The sequence below is a fragment of the Microchirus variegatus genome (assembly GCF_963457635.1).
Source record: "Microchirus variegatus genome assembly, chromosome: 15".
Lineage (NCBI taxonomy): Eukaryota > Metazoa > Chordata > Actinopteri > Pleuronectiformes > Soleidae > Microchirus > Microchirus variegatus.
In genome coordinates, this window is record NC_139816.1 from 6,292,621 (window position 1) to 6,320,345 (window position 27,725).

Consider the following 27,725-nt stretch of genomic DNA (forward strand, 5'->3'; position numbering starts at 1 on the left):
CCTTGACTTTTGTGTTTAGACGAACTGAGCTGAGACTAGAAGAACATGAAGTTCTTTATACACTGAACTTTTTTACATCAACTTATATTTCTATAGAACTATATATATATATATTTATATATATATATATATATATCGTCTGCTATTCACGTGCGTCTATGAACCATGAGATGATGATAATCTCTGCAGCGCAGCGCGCGCTCTCAGACGGATCTAGTTACCAACTTTGCCGACAGCAGGTCACGTGACTCAGGTCCTCCTCGTTTTTTTTTTTTAAAGAGCTGCCTCTGCTGCTGCTGCTGCTGCTGCCCTGTAATTCCCTCCAGAGCTTCAAAGAGGTGGTAAATGTCTGCCTTGTGCCATCTGACCGACTTATTACGCACCTTTTTACGCACCTTCTGTGTCAGACGGGGAAGTCCAGGACAGCGCGGGCGCCGCGACACAACACAACAGGGTCACGCTGCCAATCAATGCCGAGTCTTTTTCCAAGATTACTTTGCAGTTTCTGCTTCTTATTATTTTTTAATATTATTGTTATTTAATCTAATCTCCGCGTGCACGCTGCAGCGGAGCCTCGCATGTGTGTGCGCACTCTTTGATCTGCTGGACAAAGATGGTTCTGGACCACAGAAGCGCATTTCGCGCCTCCGTTTTACTGGCGTGTGTGATAATCTGCAGTGATGTGTTATGTCCCGTCGGTGCCTACCTCTACAACAACCGCTACGCAGGGTGAGTAAAGAACCCCATTCATCCATTCATCCATCCATTCATTCATTCATCCATTCATTCATGTGTGGGGCTCTCACTCACTCACAGCCCCGCTATCGCGTGGTGGTTCGTCCGCAGAGATGAGGACACAGACTTTAATCTCATGTTGAGAGCAGCAGAGCGCAGGGATACGAGCAAAGAAAGTTCACAATCTCTTTGATCCATCACGGGTTTTTGTTTTGTTGTTGTTGTTTTTTGTTTTGTTTACTCCATATTTTCTCCAGACTGTTCCGGTTTTCTGGTGCCATTTGGATGAGATTTGATCTGTTTTTGTTGCGGGACATGAGGCACTCACGATATGTGCACATGATGCTGCAGCAGCAACTCTGTTTAAAACTACATATTAATAATATTATTAGATTATGTTTTGTTTTAGACCATCTGAGAGACATACGACGAAGAAAACCATTAAACAAAGGCAAAAAGAGTGAGATAAAAGTGCTTATTTCATAAATACTGGAGTAAATAAGTATGGCAAGAATTAAAAACTATAAAAAAGCATGTATTATAGAAGTCAGCCTGCATATTTAAAGGTGCATTATGTAATAAATCTAAAGCAACTCGCCATAAAATCCTCCTTATATGTCACAGAGACTCAGGAATAATGTTCATATAACAAACTGAACTCACCAACAACAACAGTACAGACAAAATATTCGCATTAAAAAAAATATTTTACAGACTGCAAATCATGTTGATGTTTTCATATCATGTTTTTTGCATGTGGCGCCACCTACCAATCATTGCAGTCAGGAGAGTCTCAGCTGCCGAGCAACCACGGGTTTGCCAGTTACGTCAGAAAATGAAACCTAAAAGACCTCGGTATTTGGAATTTGAATGTAGTAACCATTTTCTGCCACATTCTTACATATGGCGCATTTAAAGATTAAAAAAAACACAAACAATGAACAATTAAATATAAAACAAGTGGAAAAAGAAGTCTCTTTTTGGTCACAAATGTTACTTTTCATAGGCTTTTGCACCACAGCCTCCGTTCACCTCCTTGAAGTGTGCATTAAATGACAGTATTTGTATTTCTTAAGTCTAAAAGCAGCTTCAGTCAGGCTCAGATCCTGGTTGTTAAAAAGTCTAAGTGGTCAAATGGGACTGAACACTTACAGGAATTTGGCAAAAGCATAATATAGGAGGCACAAGTGTGAACGTATTAATGGCCCGGCTTTTCAAAAGAGCTCTTCATGTGATTTAGCAGAGAGAGAGAGAGAGAGAGAGAGACCACCACGGCTGCAAACTCACCCCCCCCCTCCGCACCTCATCTGATTCAAACACCATATATTTTGGACCACTTCCAAAGAATTTCATGTATAACTTTGCGTGACAACGAGAAGTCCTGATTTAAGCGGTGAACGCTGTGGCTGCAGAGAGCCTTCAAAAATAATGACACATTACTCTTTAAAGGAGCAACTTAATATATAGCTGGAAAAAGGGGGTTCTTTATAACCCGTTAATGGACGGAGCGCCGGCGTATCAACACTGAGACTCTGTTGTGTTAAAAAGCAAATTGCTCTCATACCACAGAGAGAATCCTTCCATCCACTGACGGAACAACTGAAAGGCAGATTTAGTCTACAAAGCCCTGCTGCAGCTGGGAGATGAAAAGAGAGCCAGAGAGAGGCCAGAGCTGTGACAAAACAATCTTGTCATCTTTGAGTCAAAGATAAAGCAGAGAGCTTTGGATTCCCAGAGTGTTATCTCAAAGGCCAGAGAATGCACAGTGTAAGTGTGGTACTTACCGGAAACCGTTGAACTGTCCTATATTTTTTTTTATTTCCCTGTCTCGTTGCCATAGCAACGGCAGTGTGTTGTGGTCACTTCGACGGAGTGGCCGCTCACTTTTGATGCTCCGGGGGCCTTTTGTCTTTCAAACCTCTCGCTCGCCTCTCTCCTCTGTCCTCTCAGATTGGCTTGTTGCCACCTTTGTTGCCTCGCACGCACTTCCTGTGTGACACACTGTAAAAAAAACAACAACAACAACAACATGAGAGAGAGGAAGACAGGAAGTGGGAGTGCGTTAAACCTCCATAAACTGTGACGTGAAGAGCAAAAAGCAACAGGTTCACGAGGAGAATAACGAGTGTCTCTCTGTTGTAGTAAAGCGATTAAAAGGACGCGGCTGCAACTCAAGATTATACTTATAATCTGTTCATCTGTGGATTATTTTCACGATTAATCAAGTACTTGTATCTGGCAATGATGAGGATCATGAACGTCATGTTTTGTCCTCAAACCAAAATTATTTTGTTTCAATGATGTCTTTGTAAAGAAAGCAGAACATATTCACGTTTAAGAAGCTGAAAAATCAGATAAACCTGTTTTAAAGGTGCATTATGTAATAAATCTAAATCAACTGGTCATAAAATCCTCCTAATATGTCACAGAGACTCAGGAATAATGTTCATATAACAAACTGAACTCACCAACAACAACAGCACAGACAAAATATTTGCATTAAAAAAAATCTTTTGCAGACTGCAAATCATGTTGATGTTTTGAAATCATGTTTTCACATGTGGCACCACCTACCGCCGTCTACCAATCATTGCAGTCAGTAGAGTCTCAGCTGCCGAGCAACCACGGGTTGCCAGTTACGTCAGAAAACGAAACCTAAAAGACCTCGGTATTTTGAATTTGAATGTCGTAATCGTTTTTTGCCACATTCTTACATATGGCACCTTTAATTATTGGAAAAATCACTCAAAGCGATTAATCGATTATCAAAATTGTGGATGATTCTCTTAATAAACAATCAATCGACCCTTTTGGAACCCTTATTATCATTACCATATCAGTATGTTGATTTGGCCCTGGCAAACATAAATAATAATATGAATGCGTACTGTATTGTCAGGTGTTATCAGGACTTGCCGACACAGCTCATCCCGTCCCTGTTTGACTGATGTATTCAAACGTGAAACATCTGCTGCTACTGTATCCGACCAAAGAATAGTTCCAGGTGCCAGTGGCAGGCGCTGGAAAAACGCTGAAACCTGATTCTGTAATGATGTCTCACACGGGAGGGTTTGACCCTGTCATCTATAAAGGACGATTCGAAAAAGGAGGAACCACCCATTTCACCATCAAACAAAATACCTTGATAGGTGTCACCTTAAATTAGCACAATAGGTGGTTGCATTACCCGTCTGTGGCTCTGTGGCCCAGATGTTTTTTGTTGTTGTTTTTTTTCAAAATGATGTGCACTCGGGGGGGAAATGGAACCGAGCCCTAGCTGTTATCGCAAATTTTTAGCGGTGTCGAAACCCCCCGCGGCTGCAACGCGACACTCAGACTCTGTTGTTCTGTTGTTTTCGCAGCGATCAAGTCTTCAGGATAACTCCAGGTAACGACGAGGAGGTCCAAACGCTCCGGAGAATGCTGACACATATGAAGGTTTGCATTGCATTTCCGGTGTAATCTGCTTTGTTATTATCGTGTTTTTGTGATCACACAATGGTCAAAAATGATATGAAAAACTCTTGTGGGTTGATTATAATTTCTTCCTTATGAGAGCATGAACGTTAGGAGCTGGAACATTATGTGGCCGGTGATGACTGGAGGGGCCACACGGTGGGTGTAGTGGTTAGCGCTCTTGCCTTTGCAGCAAGCAGACCGGGGGTTCACGACCGGGTCAGAACATTTTCTATGTGGAGTTTGCATGTTCTCCCTGTGTGTGTGCGTGGATTTTTGGCGGGTTCTCTGGTTTCCTGCCACAGTCCAAAAACATACTATATAGGGATTAGGTAAATTGGACACCTAAAATACTCAAGGTTGTACTTGTTTTTTAAGACAACAGTAAGTTTTCCATTACCTTGTTAACCAGTTTCGGCATCTACCTTCCGTCTTTCTCAGAACTGTCACCCTGATATTCGGTGGTGTCGTGCCTTATCAGCTCAGATTTGATGGGTCGACCACGCCTCCTTGTGTCCGTCACCACCTAATATCAGGGTGACAGTTCTGAGGAAGGTACATGCTGAAACTTGTTAACAAGGTAAAGGAAAACTTACTGTTGTCTAAAAAAACAAGCCAAAAAGTTTAATCAGAACTCATAGTGAACTTTCACAATATATTCAAGCTTGTGGTATTGGTGTCACCATTCACAATAACACGAAAAGGCGGCATTGGAGCTGTCCCTATCATTTTGAATAATTGGGCAAAACCAGTTGCGACATCACCCACAGAAATTGAGAATTAATGTTTAATGAAGACAGGAACATGAAAAATACCTGAAACTACACTCTTAGAAATAAGGGTTCCAAAAGGGTCCTTCTACAAGAGCTGAGGTTCTACCTGGAACCATTTGCTTCTTAAAAAACCCTTTCCTGAAGAAAGGGTTTTTCAAGGGTTCTTGGTGACACTAATGGTTCCAGTAAGAGCCATTTTGATCCAGAGAACCCTTTGAAACCCCTTTCCTGAATAAAGGAAAGGGTTTTAAAGGGGTTCTTGGTGGAACCCTCCAAAAAGGTTCCAGGTAGAGCCAAAAAGGGTTATCCTATGAGGACAAGCCGAAGAACCTTATACGGTTCTACTTAGCACTTTTATTTCTAAGAGTCTAGTGCGTGAGACTGTAACCTTGGTTACGGTGTATATGGTTTTGTATTTATAGTCATTTATGATGCCCCTTTTTTCAGTTGCACATAAATGCAAATGTGAATGTATGTTTTATTTACATATTTACCCCAGTGTTTTTGGTTCCTACCTGCCTGTGTTGTCAGGGGGGAGAGATTTCAGTGACGGAGTGTGTAGAAGTAGAAAGCAGAACGCTGGAAACGTCCTGTGGGAAACGTTTCCTGACACTTTAAATCAAGTGGGAAGTTGTTTTTGCAATCAGCAGAGTCGCCTCCTAGTGGCTATTAAATATACTCATACTTTCCAATCAGCTTCAGAATGAACTGTGAAGGCTTTTTGGTTTTTTTATTCGAAGTGCAGCAGCATCATTATAGTGTTTATTCTGCTCGTACCAGCTTGTCGTTCCCCCGTGATTTCCCTGTGACATTTGGACAGCAGTCACAGAGAGAACGAGCCGTGGAGCTGGCGGTGAAAATGCAAAACAGAGAGACAATGCATCGGCCCGAGTGTGGTCATCTGTCACAGTCACGGCATATACCCCCCTCAGTCTGTGAGGCTGGGATACTCTTAATGCTCCAGAGTCATTTCTGTGAGAAGCACTGACAGGGGAAAAAGGTTTTATTCATTATAGGGAATAAAGCGCTTGGATATCTTACAGCAAACAAACTGTAGGAGCATATGTTTTTCAAAGAAAACTAAAATAAAAGGGAAACCCAGGAGGAGGAAAGAGCCTCGCCTCGACTCTCCTCCCAAAATCATTTGGGAGTCATTTCCCATCAGCCCTGGGAGCATGAATGGCCTTCTTCTGCATATTGTTTTAGTTTGCAAATACACAGCAAAGATTGTTTATAGACAGAAAAGCAAGGATTTGCCCTCGACTGCAGCAGCTCATACTCAACGCATACTCCGTAATTGGTTTAAAAGTTGAGTTGCAAACACAAAAAAGAGGCAAGTTTACCAATAAACTACTACTGTGTCCTCTGTTGAAAGATGATTTTAGATCCTTTTACAGTCATATAATCAACAAAAACAAAGAGAAGAAGCTGCTTTATATGACATCATTTGTCAAAATAAATAAATTAGTACAGCAGCCAATATTTGAACAACAGTCCTATAGTGTATTTGGATTGGATTTTGTACTTAAATAAGGTTGTAAGTCTTTTTATTGACTAAACTCCAGTTCTATAGGCCACAATGTATTGATTTATTAATTATTTTTGAATTTGGGGATTCTCTTCTCATTCTAGGTTAGTATAAGAAGCATAACAGCATTTAATTTACAAAATAATATCATAAGTTGTCAATTATGCCTAAACTTGCATGAAAACGGACGATAACTTCCACGCACATCCGAACTGGCGAAAATTCGATAAAATAATGGACTTTTGAAAAACCACTTGTGAAAAATGGCTCAGTAGCGCCCCCAAAGGTCAGGCCACTATGGAGCGGGCAGAAATTTAGTTGCACCGATTTTTTCTTGAAATTCGGTGGGTATATTGCCTTGTTTGTGTTTAAAATTACAGCCACTGCTTGGGTCAGTGTGGTAGCTGTGGTCAGTTTTGGCGGTGAGCTGCATCTATGAGAGGCATTTGTCCAGGTTCAGGACATGTGAGCCATGACCTGCACGGAGCACGGGAAACAACAGAAGAGGGCAAAAGAGGACTGCGTCAATGTTTACGATTTGCGGTGATGGAAACCAGGCGAGAGCCAGGCTGCTGGTCAGGATCAGGATCAGGATCAGGTTGAGGACAGGGGTTTGGGGAGGGCAACGGACGCACAGAGCTTTACGGCCAAAACACGCAGTGGCAGCTCCTGTTTGGACAGCTGTGGATGTGTGTGTTTTCACTCAAGTCAGCCGCAGTGTCAGAGTCGGACGTTTTCAGCCTCAACCCGAGACGTGAGGTCAAATAATTAAATAAATAAAGATAGAAAGAAAGAAAGAATGAGGATGTGATAAAAGTGCTAATGAATATTGCTGCTCCAGAACACCTGGTGGTTGAAAGGTCACTCCCATGAAAAGTTCTCAGGATCACAAGACGCAGCAGCAACAGTTCAGGATAAACTGCAGTGACCTGAAAAAGTGTTTAAATAAGTCCTGAACGCCCAGTAGAATAAACACATTCAACAAAGCTACGTGCATTTCAAAGATAAGGCTTTTTTTGTATCAGAAAGTTAATAATTACTTTAGTGCTCCATTTCCATGTTGCTATCTAAAATGGGACAGAGACACACTTTCCTGTTTACATCAACGTCTCAGTTTACGCCAGATGATGTTTATGAGATTTTTATTATGATGTGAGGCAAAGAAAAGATATTTTCATGAATTCACAGTGAAGTAGCGAAAAATATGTTGAAAATGAATCTTAAAGGTGCATTATGTAATAAATCTAAAGCAACTGGCCATAAAATACCTCCTAATATGTCACAGAGTCTCAGGAATAATGTTCATATAACAAACTGAACTCACCAACAACAACAGTACAGACAAAATATTTGCATTAAAACATTTTTTGCAGACTGCAAATCATGTTTTGGCATGTGGCACCACCTACCGCTGTCTACCAATCATTGCAGTCAGTAGAGTCTCAGCTGCCAAGCAACCACAGGTTGCCAGTTATGTCAGAAAACGAAACCTAAGAGACTTTGAATTTGAATATAGTAACCGTTTTTGGCCACAATCTTACATATGGCACCTTTAATAAACGACTACTATCGCAGCCTGGGCAGGTATAGTGTACTCAATGCTGGGTTATTGAGGTTTTGGTGGTTTATTTATTCCAATAACGCAAACGAACAAATCCATTGTCTCTTCTGCTGTGGTAAAAAAAAAAAACCAACAACATAGGCCTGCCTTTGTACTTACAAGTGTCCGCTAGTGCGTCTAACCCAAACATCGCAATAAAGATTAAACTAATAAAAAACTAAACATTTCAGCAAAGCCACATTAATAATGGGTAGGAGATGAACCTCCTTCAATGCATCTGTGGAAATCTTTGATATCAGACTATATTTCTCTGGAAGGACTAAGATTTCATATCAATGGTCAAAATGACCTTTTTGCAGCAAAGTTTGACAAAGTGTTAAAGCTCACATAGAGTGGTCCTATCGCACATATATGTGAGTTATGGAGGTCTACTTACATACATTAACTTGTTTTTATGATCAAAAACCTCCTAATTGCTGGAAACCAGTCGATGGAAATCTCTCCTCACTGAAGCTCTGTTTCAGCCACGCTGTTTCAGACTAAAATCTCACCCCCAGAAGACAGACTGTGTTGTGATTGGCCAGCCAACGACAGCTTTCCCAACTGTCTTGTGATTGGCCTGTCGGTTAATTGGAAACTTCCGTTCTAGGTCTGCTTTAAGGTACCTGGGAACTCAGAGTGCAACTGCCTGAAATATAAGACCTAACAAGGAAAACTAATAAATTACTCACAAAAACATAACTTATCATCTATGAAGGCAGTAGTTTTTGGTGACAGAAATGTGCAGTTGCTTCATGTTTGATGAGTCGTGACAGTCTTTCTCTCTCTCTGTGAGCTCATGTATTGTATCTGTGATGCTGTGAGGACTGCATGTGTGGAACAGATGTGCTAATATCTATCTAAAGATCACCGCGGCGGCTGCTGCTGCTGTCATTGGCTCATATGAATTATGGCGTTATTGTCTATGTGAGGGGTTTCAGCGTTTTGTCTCCACACATGACTTCATCATCATCACAGTCTGTCTCCTCTTAGCAGGGGGAAAGACATCTGGTTTTGGCCCAAGAAGACACTGTAATTTACTTTTTTCTTTTAAAACCTCACATCTTACTTGAACCGTGACGGTTTCTTACAAAAGCTCTTTACGGCATTGTTTAAGGAGTACTTCATAATAGTGGGCCTGTTTTGTTGGCTTTAATAGAATGAGACATTTTTCCCCCCCACACTTTTCTGTCTTAGATAAACCTGACATGTTTGATAAAACTTCACATCTTAAATGAAAGACTTGGAAAAGAAATTCCGTACATTTATTTCGTGAAACATCTACAATGACCCAATTGTGGGGCGGACCACTTCCTTTGCCCAGCAGCCATTTTGACAGGTGACTGTAGTGAAAAACCACAGATGTGAGTCGTCAAAAATAATGACGGTGTCCTCAGTTTCAGGGCGTTCCTGCTGCCTCACTGTCACACTTAATGTGCTCAGTAAGTTAACACCTGTGCTTTTCCAGCTACAACATGTCAAAATGGCCGCCGTGCTACACTAGCTGTTTCACTTCCCGTTTCAAAGGCATTATGATAAGCTAGCTGGCTGCTAGCTATCACTGATACACCCAGTGTCGTTATTTTGAGTAGATAAACCTGACATGTTTGATAAATCAATGACAACATCACATCTTAAGTGAAAGTGAACTTGGAAAAGAAACTTTCTACATTTATTTCGTGAAACATCTACAATGACCTATTTGTGGGGCGGACCACTTCCTTTGCCCAGCAGCCATTTTGACAGGTGACTGTAGTGAAAACCACAGATGTGAGTCGTCAAAAATAATGACAGTGTCCTCAGTTTCGGGGCGTTTCTGCTGCCTCACTGTCACAATCATCGTTAATGTGCTCAGTAACACCTGTGCTTTTCCAGCTACAATAGCCTATGTCAAAATGGCCGCTGTGCTACACTAGCTGTTTCACTTCCTGTTTCAAAGGTATTATGGTAAGCTAGCTGGCTGCTAGCTATCACTGTAGTTTAATATCCTGCTGTAACTCTTAGCAGGAATTTGCTTTGTATGTTTTTTTAAGCTCATTTATTATTTCCTGTTTTATTTTTTATGTGGTTGACGCACAGGTGTGTCTCGTTTGCCTGTGTGTGTGCGCGCATGCTAAAAAGTCCCTAAAACCACTATGAGAGAGATTTAATTACAATTACCATTTATTAAATTGTCCAACTGTACTGGGTATAATTTGTCGTCCTTCCTTCTCATGTAATATGATAATCAATATGCAATGTGGGCAAATATCGATATTTTAATTAACACATTATTCATTTGGCCCTGTCTGTGCCAGGTTTGAAGCTTTTTTCATTATTAAAACAAGATTTCTGATTGTTTTTGCCTCTTAAACGTGAATATTTTCTAGATTCTGTGCTCCAAATAACAAAGAAATCATTAAAAACTGAATAATTTTGGTTTGTGGACAAAAAAAGACAGTTGAGAACCTCATTATTTCACATTTTTTTCAGTTTTCTGACATTTTATGAACCAAACGATTACTCGAATAGTGAAAATAATTGACAGATGAATTGATTATGAAAATAATCGTTAGTTGCAGTTCTAACTGCCAGTTTCACTTTGTTCTCTATGCAGTGAATAAAAACAGAAATCCTGCACTTTTGTTGAGTTTTCTTCAGTTTGACAGATATTGTGATGTATTGATAATATATTGATCATCACAGAATCGTCGTATCGTCATGTTATTGGTATTGCAGACCATGTATCGCTCTGATTCTCACAACTCGGGTATAACTTGAAACATGTCAAACAGTCGGGAAAACTTAGGAAACAAACAAACAAAGTGATTGAACCTCAAATAAATATTCAACAATGTCAGTTTGTTTGACTTTCTCCTTGTTTCCCTTGACATATAAACACTTGGCTATAGATTCATTTTTATAGATCTCTAATTTGCCAGAATTACACAAACCAAAACATTACTTCAGTAGTTTTCCTGTGTAACGAGGAGAAACATCACATCATCAAGAACTGAAAAGAGTTGTAAAACAAACAAAAGAATTTGCGGCTCACAAATGCAGCTATAAAATGTCAAATCGAGGGAATTAGTTGTTTTTTTTGAGGAGTGGCATTATCTGATCTCATACGTTTGATCTTCCTTACAGACACTATGTGTGTTTAGGATTTGTTTGGTTTAGTGCGGAGCCGTTTCTCAAACATTTGTGGGTACTTAACCATTTGGAAATACCATAAAAAAGAGCAGCAGTAGAGAGCGGGTTTACACTCGAGGGCACCGAACATTCCAGCTGCTCCTTTGGCTCTTAAAGAAAGCTCAATTAATCTGGTATGCTTTTCTGTAAACCATTAAAACAATTGACACATTAACAAGCATGTGTGCCAGCTTACAACGTCTCCGCCCTTGTGCTGCAAATGGAAGCCAGCTGAGGAACGTCCACACGTATTTGCTTGAACATACGTTACATTATACGTCCGATTTCTTCGGCTACTGGGCGTTTAAATCGTTTAAAGATCGCTGCTCTACTCGATAATACACTTTCTCTCTTTGTTATTTTGTCACACGGCGGTGGTTGGACAGCATGTCCACCTCAGCTGAATCATAACAACAAATGCTTGACTACAGGTTACTACAGTTTTTATAAGATAAGATAATGAGGTCTCACTGTGACTCATTTGCACTCTACACTTTAGTTACTCCGGTGTATTTTAGTGTATTATCAGAGGGCAGAGATAAAATGACAGATATCTAACAACGTCGTAGATCGTGACACGCACTTTGCACCAATACCCACCAGAACATTATGGATCCACATGAAATAATGATTATTCTTGTCAATGTTGTTATAAAATGTAGTGTCAGTCTTTTTCTAGTTGATTTGCAACTTCATACTTGATTATATTTGTCATAATACCAACCATAAATGTTTCTTTTTACTTTATTAAGTGTAAATCTGGTCAAATGTGATTTTTTTTTTTGTCATATTTCAACTACCGTTCAAAAGTTTGGGGTCACTTATACAATTTTTGTTGTTTTCCATTAAAAGTAACACTTTTATTCATCAACAGAGAAATTAATAGAAAATATAGTTAAGACATCGACAAGATTAGAAATAATGATTTATCAAAACAAAGAACCAGCAAAACTGTTTTCAGCTGTTCTAACATCATTGCATAAGGGTTTTCAAGGGTTTTCTAATTATCCAATAGCCTTCTAACGCGATTAGCAAACACAATGTACCATTAGAACACTGGAAATGGGCCTCTATACACCTATGTACATATTCCATTCATTTCTGATTCATTTAATGAGATATTCATTGAACAAAATGGTTTTCCTTAAAACCAAAGGACATTTCTAAGTATGCCCAAACTTTTGAACGGCAGTGTATATCGTTTTAAGAATTCACCCCCAGTTTGCGATCATTACAGTACATATATCCATCTGTTTTAAGTCAAATTAAATATCTACTATGACATACATGTCACACTAATTCTCTGTGTTGGATCCCTCAGGTGGACTTTTGGCAGCCCAACAGTGTTTCTCTCATCTGTCAGAATGCAACAGTGGACGTCCACGTGAAACACAACGACACGCGAGGCCTACGTGCGCGCTTAAATCAGCAGAACATCCATTACGGGTAAGGCCACGAGCTAACAGAGGCACGACAAAATACAAAATACTCTCTCGCTGAATGACTGATCTCGTGCGCAAAGGTTTTCTGCGCCCAGAGGAGCGACGCGCCTGCTCGGTAACTGCAATTACGCAGCTCACCCTGGTCACAATATGTGATTTGCACACGCAGAGTGGAACATAGTTTGCATGCAAAAGACCTCGTACTTCCTCGAGGCCGACACACACACACACACACAGTATATCAGAGCTAGCATCGCAATCTGCCTTTGTCTTATCTGCTCTGTGTAGGGTAATATGATTGAAATGATTGATTATGCAGAGAAATGTTCATGTAAAAATGGCAATTTGGAAGAATGCGGTTAGTATAAAAATACATCGCGCTATCTGTTTTAGATCTAATTAGATGGCAGGAAATACTTTAAACGGATTGTAATGGTGCTAATTATGGTTTGAGTTTTTTCTTTTTTTGTGAAGACAGCACTGACAGAATCGGTATCATTTTGCTATCAGATTTAATGCGGTTGATGTGGCAAAAGAGGATAATTGTGAGCAGCTGTGATTTGCCCGACAATGAAAGTCCTGAGACTCCTGAGTCATTTCTAACCTCTCTTCTCTCTCTTCTACTGTGTGTTTTTGGCCTTTTAACTTTTCCTTTGTTTGAGCTTAATGGCATATGAACTAACGTCTTTAAAGTAGAGCGTATGCCGCTAAATCATGTGACACATCAGTGCAAATTGTGTGAAGTGTTGTCGAAGCTTTAGACTTCAGTGCTGCTCTGCTAAAGACGTCCGCGTCTCGGCCGTTTAAGTGCTTTCCATTAATAGATGCCATTAGGCTGTTTATCGATGGTCAGCAAATAGCACGTTGTGCACCTCAAACAACGGCAAAAACTGTCATTATTCCGCCATAAAGCATGGCCTCGACTTCATGTTGCGTGGACACAGCCTATCATTTACCGTACATTTTCAGCCTTGTTGTGGAACAGAGACGATAAATCTGCACATGATTCACTCCATTCTGCAAAAGCAAAATGCGAGTAATGTACGCTCCTGTAACTCGTAAACAGGAAATAGATATCTTATTTTATATGACGGAGAAAATGTATGAAATGAGACTCAGATATTATGGTATAAAAATGGATGTCTGCAGATGTTTACGCTTGTCTATTTCGCTCTCTCTTCCATCCACAGGGTGTTAATCTCCAATCTGCAGCAGGAAATTGAGAAGCAGACAGGATCTCACTCCTCTCGCAAGCGGAGGTCAGAGTCTCAGCACGACTACGAGGTGTACCACTCTCTGGAAGAGGTAGCTGCGAAGCCCGCCGTCTGCTGCACTATACACTACACTCTGCTCTCACACTGAATTCACACACAAAAAAAGGAATAAGATCTTAATCTTCCAATTAGCTCATTCATAAGCTTCTTACAGCTCTTACAGCCTGGTGCTGTCATACTTTACACAGACACACACACCTAGTGTCAGGTATCAGGATTACACACAAATCCTGAGAGACGACACATCTTCACTGCTCTGAGCTTTGTAATATGTGACGTTTTCACTCTGTTTATCTTTGAGACATTCAATAATATTTTCACTGTAAACCCTTATTATGTCCTTTAGATCCAGAGCTGGATGTTTGAGGTGAACAGGACTCACCCCTACCTCGTCGACATGTTCTCCGTTGGGAAGTCGTATGAGGGAAGGCCTCTGTATGTGCTTCAGGTAATGACAGAAGGGATGAGATAACACCTAAAAACAAACAAAAAGACACACAAATGCATCGTTATGTTACTTTAAAGTTGTTAGAATGCAGATTTTTTCACTAGCACGACTATCAGTGATAGTTTACTTGTTTTAGTACTTGCTCTGGCGAGTTTCCAGAGCTAAAGTGACGTCGGATACAGGAATCAAAGCGACCAATGCCAAACGAACTGTAGATCAGTTAAAAAGACTTAGAAATCCTGAAAACTTAAGCCTTAATCTCCCATTACTGCACCCTTTCCCAAGTGTGTCAGGAACTACACTATCGTTCAAAAGTTTGGGCTCACCTATACAATTTTGTTGCGTTTTCCATTAAAAGTCACTTTTATTCATCAAAAGAGTTGTGAAATAAATAGAAAATATAGTCAAGACATTGACAAGATTAGAAATAATGATTTATAATCAAAACAAACCTGTTTTCAGCTGTGCTAACATCATTGCACAAGGGTTTTCTAATCATCCAATAGCCTTCTAACGTGATTAGCAAACACAATGTACCATTAGAACACTGGAAATGGGCCTCTATACACCTATGTACATATTCCATTAAAAACCAGACGTTTGCAGTTAGAATAGTCGTTTACCACATTAACAATGTATAGAGTGTATTTATGATTAATTTAATGTTATATTCATTGAAAAAAAGGTGATTTACCTTAAAAAATAAGGACATTTCTAAGTGAGCCCAAACTTTTGAACGGTAGTGTATGGTGGCCTCCACATACCAGAAAGGACGTCATACTTAAAAACCCACTAAAATGTCACACACCAGGCTTTTCAAACTGACACTTTGTCGTCTGCTGTCAGCTAGGAAAGAGAAGTCGTCCCCAGAAGAAAGCGGTGTGGATCGACTGCGGTGTTCACGCCAGAGAGTGGATCGGCCCTGCCTTCTGCCAGTGGTTTGTCAAAGAGGTGCTCTCCCTTGTTTCTAGTCGAGAAAATGTCTGTTTGAAGTTACACACCGTTTGCACCTCCTGTGAAGTTTCCACGCGTCATCATAGCAACATGTCTCCTCCTGAATGTAGCCCCAACAACTTCCTGTTCCTGCTGTGAGCACAGGCTGTGGAGCCTTTTCGAACAAAATGTGAACATCTGTTCACTTGTCATGTGCAGTTATGCAGATACTTAAGAAAACCCTTTATTGTTCACATGCTCAACATGACCCAGACGTTAGCACGGATTCCATTAGACCCTCAAGGACTGAGTTAGTTAGTGCCCTCTGAAGTAAGGAGGCCAGAGTCATCAGCTGCACAAACCTTTAATGACGTCTTTTATACGACTTAAATGCCAAAGGAGAACACAATGACAGAGAGAGGAAGACAATTGAGATAACTACATCTGAATATTAATTAAACGACAAGTTGTGGCCTCTTTTTTAGGAATCCTCACAAAATCAACCTCAACTGTCAAAACATTTTAATCTATGAGAAGACAATGAACTGATGTCAGTGAGGAAAATAACTCCTTCTGTAAAGTAGCACTTGCACCACGAGTGTGTGCAGACACTTGATCAAAAGATAGACAGAGACACAAATCAGAATACATGACTAATTCAGCTCACATCTTCTCACAGACTTACAAGTTCAGCAGAGAACTCTTCAAAGAAAGATGAAATAAGAGGAGTAAAGCAGCAGGGCTCCAGATTTTCATCCAAGTTTTAAATAATGAATTCACTGTGATGCAGTAACTTAGCTTGGCCACTGGAGGTCAGAGTGGCATCTTTGTTCGACAAGTGTGTTTTAAAACCTGATTCGTTGGGTTTAGAGCTGAAACAGTTAATCAATTAATCAATTATTAATCGATTACTGAATTAATAGTCAACTATTTTGAAGATTTTTTATGTTTAAACAAGATTTCTGATTGCTTTAGCTTCTTAAATGTGAATATTTTCTTCGTTTCTTTGCTCCACATAACAAAGAAATAATTAAAACTGAATCATTCTTGGTTTGTGGACAAAACAAGACATTGGAGAACATCGTCATTTCCAGGTTTGATTAACACTGATCAACATTCTTTAGCATTTTCTGACATTTTACGGACTAACCGATTAATCGTGAAAATAAACGACAGTTTAATCGATTATGAAAATAATCGTTAGTTGTAGCTCTTGTTGGTTTTAAGTTTAAGACGGAGCATTAAGCCACTTCATTCAAAAAACACCTTGGCATGATTCCTAATGACATATTTGAATTACAGGCCATCAACTCATACCAGTATGACTCCACGATGAGGCGACTGCTCAACCAGCTCAACTTCTACATCATGCCCGTCTTCAACGTGGATGGATATCACTTCAGCTGGACCACGGTGCTGTAGCATCGTCACACCATTACCATACTGACTCTATGCTTAGCAAATCATGAACCCACCCACTGATTTTTGAATCGTCGGCTCTTATTTCCCCCCCACTGTAGGATCGGTTCTGGAGGAAAACGCGGTCCAAAAATCACAGGTTTCACTGTCGAGGAGTGGACGCGAACAGAAACTGGAAAGTGAAATGGTGTGGTGAGTTATCGTCTCGCATACACAATCCTAACACCTGAAACCAAGTCTTAATCCAGACAAAATGTCCACTCACAAAGACAGATCTGAATCAACATGAACACACACACTGCGGTCTGACAAGTCATTGCTTGTAGTCTTTTGCTGATAAAGTCTTTTCTGCCTGTTACCGTGTGTGAAATGTGGCAAAGATGTTCATGTGCTCACAAAAATCTATTTCGGAGGATCGGTTCTGCTGAATCATCGTCCATCAGCCATTTATGTGGACAGATTTATGGAGATAGAACTTCAGTTTGGAAAACTACAAAGAGACATTGAAGTAGTTATTGACCACACACACACACTGAACCCCTCGACAGCAGCAGTGTGACTTGTTTCTCATTGAAATGCAGAACGGGTAATTAATGTATGAAGGATTTAACACCGTTACATGGATATGACTTGAATTTATTCTTCTGACAACAGACTATTGTAGACGTCATTAATATATAGTCCTGACCACTATTAATGATAATAGGTATGAAAGGTATAATGATCTTATCAGTGGAGTCTACTGATGTTTTTTTGAGATTCAAACTGTCAAATGAGTTCACAGCAGCTCCACACAACTCTCTGTGCTTGTCAGTATAGAGGTGTTTAAATCTTGCTGCACACAGGAAGTGATAACGTTATTTATCAAGATGGACGGAGGCAACAGCAAGCTTTTGTGCCAGTGAAGCGAAAAAAGCCTGGAGAATGCCTTTGGAGAGTGACTAAAAAATGCCGGTGTATTCACACAAACACTGCCTCACTCAGGTCTGATAGTTTTGCCTGACAGAGCAGGTAATTTATGTTCACAAGGACTAAACAGATGCAGATCAATAACATGCAAGTATGCACTGCAGCTTTGAGTCAAGATACATTATCTGAATTGAATTTATTTTGTTTGACTCTAATGACATGGGAGTATATTTCAAGGTCTCGCTCACACGTTCAAGTTTACTTTGTGCATCACTCATTTACATTTCATCCGTTCAAGTTCACTGTTCTACAAACAGAAAAGAAATGCTAATGTGGGACATTTGTACAGGAGAGACAGCGACAACATTTAACAACAGTATCGTCCAGAATATAATGAATCCGTATCACTGTGCCAAACCTTTGTAATTGTCTTTAAAGTTCCAGTCTTCCACTTTCCCTCCTCAGAGGAAGGTGCCTCCTCCCATCCGTGTGACGACACCTACTGTGGTCCCTTCCCCGAGTCAGAGCCTGAAGTCAAGGCCGTCGCCAAGTTCCTGCGCAAGCACAAAAAGCGTGTGAAAGCCTACATCTCCATTCACGCCTATGCCCAAATGCTGCTTTACCCGTACTCCTACAAATACGCCACGATCCCCAACTTCAACTGTGTGGTAAGAGAGCTGCGTAACAACAGTTATTTTCACCCAAACAACCTGATATTAAATCCCACTGCTGTAACCCTAACCCTCTTCACAGGAGTCAGCAGCACACAATGCAGTGACAGCCTTGTACTCTGCCTACGGAGTGAAGTACAGATATGGACCTGCCTCCACAACTCTGTGTGAGTCGTGTTCCAGCATCGTGGAAGAATCCAAAGTTATTATTGTTACACATCATTGTTGTATACATTCTTTCTTTCTTTCCTCACAGATGTGAGCTCAGGCAGCTCCATCGACTGGGCCTACAGGAACGGGATTCGCTACGCATTCGCATTTGAGCTGAGGGATACGGGACACTTTGGCTTTCTACTGCCGGAATCTCTGATCAGTCCGACCTGCACTGAGACGATGAGGGCTGTGAAGGCCATCGCGACAGGTCTGCTGAAGAAGTGCGAGACAGACAGGAACAAATTTCCATATATATGACCACAGGAGTGTAGGTCTGCACAGCGGCAACCCCCTACTTATCTCAGCGCCTCCTATTCCTCTGACATTTCATTTCAATACGAGATACCAAAGAAAGAACTGCAGAGAATAACAACAGTATGGATGTGGATTTTGTTTTCAACATTCATCACCTCATTTTTTGTCCCTGATAAGATATGAACTGATGATGGTGAGGGGGGGTTCTTTGTGCCAAAAATCCTATAAGCAGCCAGCCTGTTTACGTATACTGAGATGAGCGTGTCAGTGAGCATCCTGCTGGATCAATGGACTATATGATCTGTGCCTTCTCTGCTCTGAATCTGGCCCAGGTTGGGTTTTATTCTGACATATAATCCTCTCATTGTCTCCCAGGAATTATTGTTGCTCGTCACTTACAAAGAAAAAACAACAATCATGCAGATGTTACTACCGTATAAGCTTTTTTTTTTTTTTTTACAGAAAACAGCAGTCATATAAGCACTTGATACAGCAGCACTTTTAAATAAGATACACTAGAGATATCCAGAGTTATCCAGAAATGCAGTTCATTAAATAACACAATTGTAGTTTTAAATTAGGACAATTACATCATTACTTAAAATTAGTTCTATGACGTTGTTGACAATTGATGTTGACACCAACATTGATGGTGTACATTAAATGCTGTCATCTGAAAATCTAGGGTTTGATTTTTTTTACCTCCCTCTCAGTCTAAAATGTGGAAAAGTCTGTCAGTTCTCAGCTTACTGTGTCATTACTCAGGTATGGATCAAGTGCCAGAAATGTTTATCCTGTATCTGTCTTGAATAAAATGTTGTTGTATCACACAAACGCTCCCTCTCACTTAATTGTCTACTGCCTTATGCCCCCCCCCCCACATGAGTCAATTCAGCTGACATACAGTAGGTTTAAACAGACAGGGTTCACCCTCGACAGGTTGCCTTCAGTCCATCGCAGGGCAAACACACACCGAGACAAAGAAAACCATTCACTCTCACATTCACACCTACAGTCAACTTTAGAGTATGCATGTTTCTGACTGTGGGAGGATCCGAAGTACCTCGAGAGAACCCACGCACACAAGTGGAGAACATGCAAACTCAGAAAACACAGAAAACCCTTAGTAGAAATGAGATTTGACCTGGTGACCTTCTTGCTGTGAGGCAACAATACTAGCCATTGTCCACTGTGTATGTGTTGCTACACTCATGTCATCTTTATTTGTATTTATTTTTGATTTGTAATTGACATAATGTTAAAAGTGAACCATTTCTTACAGCCAACTTGTAAACCTGATCCCATTTCCCACTTCACATTATTACATTATTAGAGCTCTGCTCTTATTTATTTATGACACAAAAGCTAGTCTACCTCATCAGATATGAAATGATACCAAAAAATATTAACCTAAATTCTTGACTTGCACAAAATTTAAAGTGGTATTCTCCATACTCTGGTGGGTATGACCCAGCAGAAATAAATACAAGTTCCCCTCCCCGAATACACACAACTGCACAACTTGTTTAGTGTGAATACAGAAGTAGTCCACAAAGCTGACGACGTTATCCTGGTAAATTAAACATCTTTTTTCTTTCTTTTATTTCTCCCAACTCTGCTTCTTCTCCTCATTCACTTGCTGTTTGTTTACATTCGCGAGGCCATCAACATGACTGCCACGTCCCAGAATGCAACGCGGTGCCCGAGCCCTATTAGCATAGTTGCTGACACGAGTATGCTAATACCGGAGAATATACTAATAAAACAAGCCACGAACAACAAATTAAGTCAGTCAACAACTCAGACAAGGCTTCGAATTATTGTAAGAAACAGAAAAAAAGTCATGGAAAAATAAAGCATTAGCTTACATAAAGCGGAGAACAATTAGTACTCACCGCTTTTCCAAAACACTTAATCACCCATGAATTAGGGGCGTGCCATCTGAACCTAGAATCACTTCCGTATTATTTGTGCGCATGCGCCATAGGTGTAGGCTGTTTATATAATACACCTGTTTCAAAAACCCACCTGTGACACATATTATTGTTATTTGACTCCAGAATTTTTTTCATTTATTCACTCCTGCGTGGCTTAGATTTGGTTACAGTGCCATTTTAAAATGATAATTGTGATAAATGACAATTAACTCATAATAAAACACATCTGGTGTAAACAGATTGAGGTCCCTGTCCTCATCCTCCACTGCCAAGGATGTGAATTATTATTATTATTATTATTTTTAAATTCAGGCCAACATTTAAAGCAGAAGTACAAGTACACAAAAAAAACTACTTTAGCGTGAGTAAATGTAATTCATTATTTTCCACCTCTGACACACATACACACACACACTTCTCTCTCTCTCTTGCTCTCTGCTGCCTCACTGCGGCCGCGCGCGAACGTGCCCGTGACGTCGCTTCCTCTCTCCAACATGGCGCAGGAGGCAGGTCGCTAATGGAAGTCTGAGGGATTTACCCCACCTTGTGTGTGTGTTTATTTATGTGTGTGTGTCCGGCTCTGCGCGGCGGCTGACATTTGCAAAGCGGGGGGATACGTCTGTGTTCGCGGCGGCTGCAGCAGCCCTCTCACCTCCCTCCCTCACACCCCCCTCTCCCTCCCGTGGGACCAGGCTCACACACACACACACACCTCGCCCCAAATTCCGGTGCGACATGTTTGAGGGCAAAAAGACGAAAAACATGTTCCTGACACGGGCTTTGGAAAAGATCCTGGCGGACAAGGAGGTGAAGAAGGCGCACCACTCTCAACTGCGCAAAGCCTGCGAGGTGGCACTGGGTGAGTTAGCATCACATTTCAGACACGTCATTTAAAAACCCCTTCACTTGTTCACCGGTTATCCCGCAAAAAAAACAGCAGTGAAACGTACATGGAATTTAACGCCGAGTGCCGCTGTTGTCGCGAGTGTGTTCGTGTTTACCCACGTTTAAAACCCGGCGTGTTTTTTTTCAATAGACGTGGCAGGGGCTAAAGTGGACATGATTCCGTATTAAACACGGAAATGGTGCAGCAGCAGGAGCAGGAGCAGGGGAGGAGGGGGAGGAGGAGGAGGGGGAGGGGGGTGTTTGCATTAACACTGAGCCGCTGCTGCGATGTGAAACCAGGCCACAAAACAAAAGTTCCCGAAGGATGTTTGTTCCTCCGTAACCGAGCCCAACGAACGGCGACGCCGCGACGAGCAGCCGTTACACTCAAAAACTATGTCGGCGTAAATAAAGTGCTCGCTCGCGCAGCTTTGTCGCCATAGAGATGACATGTTTGCGTCTCTTCCTGGTTTCACGAGACGTGGACCAGGAAGAGGAGCGCGTTATTTTTGGTCTTTTATAGTGTATTGGTTTTGAATAATGGCTTTAATCGTTAATCCTGTTCATGGTGATGTCGTTAAAAAACCCACACGTGAAGCCGCCTCAGTGACAGCTGTCAAAGAGTCAGTGGTAGCTTCGTGCTAAGCACAAACGTGAAGCTGTCGGAAGTGAAAAGTTAATTACTTCCGGTTAGGATTTCACAATATATTACACGTGGAACGTTCTGGCTCTCTGTTAATTTAGCAAAATGAGAACAATTAAGATATTAAAATGAAACCCAACAGAATAATTGCTATTTGTTTTTTGTTTTTTTTAATTAGTTAATTTTAATTAGTTTTTTAGAGGAGGTTTGCTAGTTTTTAATTTTTGTAAATGTTAATTTGTATTAGTTTTAGTGTTAGTAACTCTATGAAGATATTAAGTTAGCAGGTTTTTTTTCTTCAAAAACGTGTCCCCACAGGCTGTTACACAAGTCTTTTCAAACTGGAAATGCACACGGTTGCAATGGAGATATTAGTTCACCTTTTATTGTGACAGGGTTTTGATAGCTGATACATGAGGCCCGTTCTGTTTTGTTTTTTAGGGGGGTAGGAAGTGCACATCTCTTATCGATTACCCTTTGTCTACACTGCAGTGATCTTAAAGTTAGAATAAAAATAATATATTCACTAAATGTTTCTGTTGACCTCTAGGCACAACTAGTGATTATTTTTCCTCATGATTGGACTTTTTCACCTGGAAACAAGCACAGGGTTTGTCCTGCAATAGTAATATGACCCTGCCAAAGAAACAATGAGTTTCATGTTGTGCAGCAGCCAAACAACCTACCTGTTCATTCAGTTGCTGCCTTTTTCTAAGCACATTCAGCTGTCGCAGGCCTTCACAGTGGCCTTGAAGGCTAAATACACCAATGGTGTTTGTCTCGGCTTGCTCTGATGTTTTTGCAAAGCCGTCTCACCCACACAAATAATTTATTCCTTCCTACACTTCTTTATCAGTGGAGCACTTGGGGGGGGGGGGGGGGGGAGAAAAGGTGCCATCTCGCAGGTTTATTGAAGGAGTGTAGCTCTATGGAGCGTGGGTTTAAAGTGCAATTACGCCCTAAATCAGAATTTGCTGCTCCACTGGTTCCTGGAGGATCAATATTGTTTATTTAGGTGAAAATCGGAGCATTTATATTTTAATTGATGATAGCTCTATGGGTTTTATTGAAAGGTTGGACTCACCCAATCATGGCTGATGACTATCTTACAGTGTCTAAGTAGCTGTTGTTTTATTTACTGTTTATCCTGCCGATTAAAATTCAACACCTATGGTTTGTATTTGGTTTTCATTGCTCCACCGTTGAATAAAGTTGTCTGGACAAAAACTCTAGTGTAGTAAGAGTCTGGAAAAGGTTGCAATAGAAGGTCGCACTCGTAACCGATTCACCCAACACAACCAACCTCCTACTGTCTGCCTGCAAAACTCACAAAAACACTATAAACACAGACAAAATGCTAGAGGCTGAACAGAGAACGGAGATGCCGACTAATATTGTGTCCAAATCCCTTGCAAAAACAAAACACCACCAACCACTGTATTATTATAATCAACGCTGCAGGTCGAGCCAGTGTGTGACAGGCAAATCAATCACTTCAGTCCACATTAAATAATTGATTGTGTTTATTACAGTATTGTGAGGACTATAAACACCAGCTTTTTTTCAGTCAACTTTATTATTTGATAGCTAAAGAATTAAATAAATAAATACACAGCCATGTACCGGTACAGTACAATAAGCGTCATTGTTGAGTGGAATTCCACTGCTCATAATCTACAAAATCAGAATATTTGCAGTGAGCGTAGCAGTAGTAGAGTAGTAGTGCATAATCTCAGTGAGTTTGCTTGTACCACAGTCTCTCTCTCTCTCTCTTGTACATGGAACCCATTCATGTTTTTTATTTTATTTTTTTATTGTAGACAAGTCAGCAGTGAATCAATGCAGGTTTGTGTTGTGTACACAGAAGGAATGAGGCGAAGCGCTCAGTCCACCTTCTTCACTCGCCTGCTGACCTTTCCTTTAGCCGGGGAATATCAAAATGTCACTCCGCAGGCTCCCAACAAGAATCCAAACTCTTAACAGTATCGGGCTCCTATTATCTTTGGATCTCACTGTGGAGACTTCTCTGACAAGAACTGTCTGACAGTGAGGAACAGACTGACGGTTAACTCGAGAGACTATTTTATATAAGACATCCTCTTGTACAGTACAGAAGAAACCACTTACACTGAGCCATAAAATATGACATAATGGCTGCTCCTCTGTGTCTATGTGATTGTATTTATTTATTTATTTGATGGCATGCTGCTGTGAAGCAGAGGTGTGACTTGTAACACAACAGCTATGGCGACTGTCCTGCGATGCTGTCAGCATCCGTTTGGTGTTGTGTCTACAACAGAACACCAACAACCCCCACCCTTCATTCTCATGTCTGTATCTTTTTGTAATAAAGAAGGGTGACATGGAATAAAGACGCAACTCTCGATAACATTTCCTGACTTTGACCGTGCCGTGGACGTGTTGTTTTGTAAACTCACCCTGTCCTCGTAGACCCGTGAAGTTGGGTCACACACTGTGACTCTAACGAGCCAAATCAGGAGACTGAACACACGCTCCCATGCTAAGACGAGTGCTTGTTTACAGGCTAATGTAGCCGCTCAGAAGGGTGGAATCCTGCTGAGCACATCTCTCATTATTTATTTCCTCAGGGTGTTTGAACTTGGCTACAGAGTTTACGAGGAGTTGCACTCTTCTTGACACATAATATTGTTGTTTTCATCCTGTGCTGAATGAGTACAGTATTTACGTAATTGTGGGCAGTGTTGCTGCTGTTGTTGTTCAAGTAGAAGCACTTTATTTAGCGGACATAGAGCCACATGGTCATTGTTTTGGATGCTTGATAAAAATCCATTATTCAGTGGGTGTTTTGTTCCTGGTGCGCGTCACCGCTGTGTTTGTTTGTATATCGGTTGTGTGTTTGCTGCGTCTTGTCTGACAGTCACATGTATTCAGTAGGGGTGGGTCAAAAATATGGATTTGGTGATGTATAAATCGTCGTCCTTCCTCCAAGTGCGATACAATAATCCATACGCTGGGGGCAAATATTGATGTTTTAATTAAAGGTGCATTATGTAATTAATCTAAAGCCTCTCAGGAATACTGAACTCACCAACAACAACAGTACAACCAAAATATTCACATTAAAAGAAATCTTTTGCAGACTGCAAATCATGTTTTGGCATGTGGCGCCACCTACCGCCGTCTATCAACCACTGCAGTCTGCAGAGTCTCAGCTGCCGAGCGAACGGGTTGCCAGTCTGAGCTACAATTGCGGACCTCGGTATTTTGAATTTGAGTGTAGTGACTGTTTATGGCCACAATCTAACATATGGCGCCTTTAACAAATGAAGGCGCTGTAAAGTAAACAGTCCCTACTTTGGTGTCTCCTCGAGAGGGAAACTTGTGTGGAAGTTACCTTATAGTGGGATAACGGAGGAGAAAGCTAAGTTAAGAGACGCTCCATACATGTTCAATACACAGACTTTATGCACTTTTGTTCTCTATGTTGTGAATAAATAGACAAATCCTTCACTTTTAACTTTACACAAATGTCTTGTTTTTCTTCAGTCTGAAGGTTATTGTGATGTATCGCTATACGATTGTTTTGCATTCACAGAATTGTTGTATGGTGATATTATTGGACCGTATCGTGGACCATGCATCGTATCGTGAGGTACTTTGGGATTGTGTGAACACACTAATCTGTTAACTTCTGGCTCTCACATTTGTTAGATTCTTATTTTTGTCATCAGGAATTGATGACAAAAAGCTATAGTTTACTTGTCTGACTCATTAGTTATGGCTGATTCTGGTTTCATTAGGTGGTCGCCGGATAAATTATGAATGTAGAGCCAGAACAGTTGTGTGTTTTTGTGTTAGAATCACGCTGTCATTTGGCTCGTCAGCAGGTATCGACGGTGTTGAGTGCCTGTGGTGTGTTGCTGATGGTCTGAGGGTTTCCACATGCATTAAATCTGAATGTGTGGTGATGAGAAAGGAGCCATCAGCTCCTGGCTCAGAGCAGAGCGTGAATGTTCCCCTCGGTAATTTCCTTTTTTTTTACTTTTTAAAGACAAAGTGGTGTGCAGTTTTTTGTTCTTGTACCTTTCCCCGCGTTGTTGTTGTCGTTACATTTGTCATTTGAAGTTGTCGCTGTTGGCGTAGAACAAGAATACATGGACTCTCAGCTACGGTTTAAGCAAAATAGAAAAGTCATGTTGCAGAGCCCACACCCAAGATCTATTCAATTCCTAACTTTCATCCTCGATGAATTATTAACACCCCCAACAGCAATATGCAGATTTCTTAAATTAATTTCTTATTAAAGAAGATTTCAATATCATATTTGTGTTTTTTTTCTCCCCCCCCTTCTTCTCTGCAAGACTTAATTTAGACCAAACACAAACCACGTTGTTTGACCGGTGCTTCCCTGTGATAAGCTGCACCATAACAACCTCATGCTCACACATGATAAGCACCAGGCTATAAATGATCCACGTTTTTAATTAATGTTTTTTTTTTTTTTTTTACCAAGCCTCCCACAAGACTCATACCAAACATCCCCCCCACCCCAAATATGAAGTCCAAGATATGAGAGCTGGCTGTTCTCTGTCACTGTATCATGAAAGCCTTTTACCATCTCATTCATATTCCTGACAGAAATTGATCAAGCCTGAAGTTGAATTCAGATTTCCATTCGGCTGAGGGCAAACCAGGTAACCCGGTGATGAGAGTGACAGGCACTGCTGTGGACGAGAGTGGAAATGAGGGAGGAGACGGCATTTTCATGCCAACTTACTTTTGTCGGTGTGTTTTGTAAACGTCAGACTTAGGCCCCATCCCAATACATCCCCTAACCCTAATTTTTGGCCTTACCCCTTGGGGGGAGCTAGGGGTAGTGCGATTTTGCCCTTATAGTCAACCCTCAAAATGTAGCGAGCTCTGATGCGGGCTTAAAACGAAGTGGAAGATAAAATTACCCATGATGCTTTGTGAATTCAGCATTTTTTTTTTCATCCAAGATGGCGGCCACATCTGCCGAGGAACAATTTCGTTGTAATATATTTTCGCAGATAAGAACGTTTTATGAAAGCGGCTAGCTAACTAGCTAACTAGCTAACTAGCTGGCTGGCGGCTGTTTGCCGGTGCTTCGGGAGAGTATGCCCGTCATGTAGAGCTGCATGGTGGGCGGACTCTCTCGGGGCACTCGGCAAATAGCCGCTAGCTAGCTCTGCTACACCTGGGTAGTTTTGTCAGTGTTTTGGATGTGTGTACTGGCGTTCACTTGAACACGAATACCCCTTGTCAGATTTCAATCACATTCGCGATATAGCGTTGACGAGTACTGAGAAAAAACGTCATTGACGGAGAAAAACAAACAGCTTTTTTCCTGAATGAAAATAATAGCACGCTCAACCGGTAGAATTGTCAACATGTGACGTAGGTTAGCACGTTTGTTATGTTCACTACGCT

At 40.9% G+C, this 27,725-nt stretch overlaps 2 protein-coding genes across 2 annotated transcripts in view; both read left to right on the forward strand.

Annotated features, from left to right (window-relative positions):
• Positions 1 to 613: 613 nt before the first annotated feature.
• On the forward strand, positions 614 to 18,830 carry cpa6 (carboxypeptidase A6; the record flags this gene model as incomplete). Its single annotated transcript, XM_083901574.1, has 11 exons — positions 614 to 729; positions 4,098 to 4,173; positions 12,585 to 12,709; positions 13,896 to 14,010; positions 14,326 to 14,427; positions 15,274 to 15,378; positions 16,663 to 16,773; positions 16,881 to 16,971; positions 18,154 to 18,356; positions 18,442 to 18,526; positions 18,616 to 18,830. The coding sequence occupies 11 exons, from the start codon at positions 614 to 616 to the stop codon at positions 18,828 to 18,830; spliced, it is 1,344 nt and encodes a 447-aa protein (XP_083757700.1).
• A 2,459-nt stretch (positions 18,831 to 21,289) lies between these two features.
• The window catches only part of arfgef1 (ADP-ribosylation factor guanine nucleotide-exchange factor 1 (brefeldin A-inhibited)), a 49,488-nt gene continuing 43,052 nt past the window's right edge, over positions 21,290 to 27,725 (forward strand). The window contains exon 1 of the mRNA XM_083901575.1: positions 21,290 to 21,623. Within this exon, the coding sequence (XP_083757701.1) occupies positions 21,500 to 21,623 (124 nt within the window). The 5' untranslated portion in view covers positions 21,290 to 21,499. The remainder of the gene's footprint in view (positions 21,624 to 27,725) is intronic.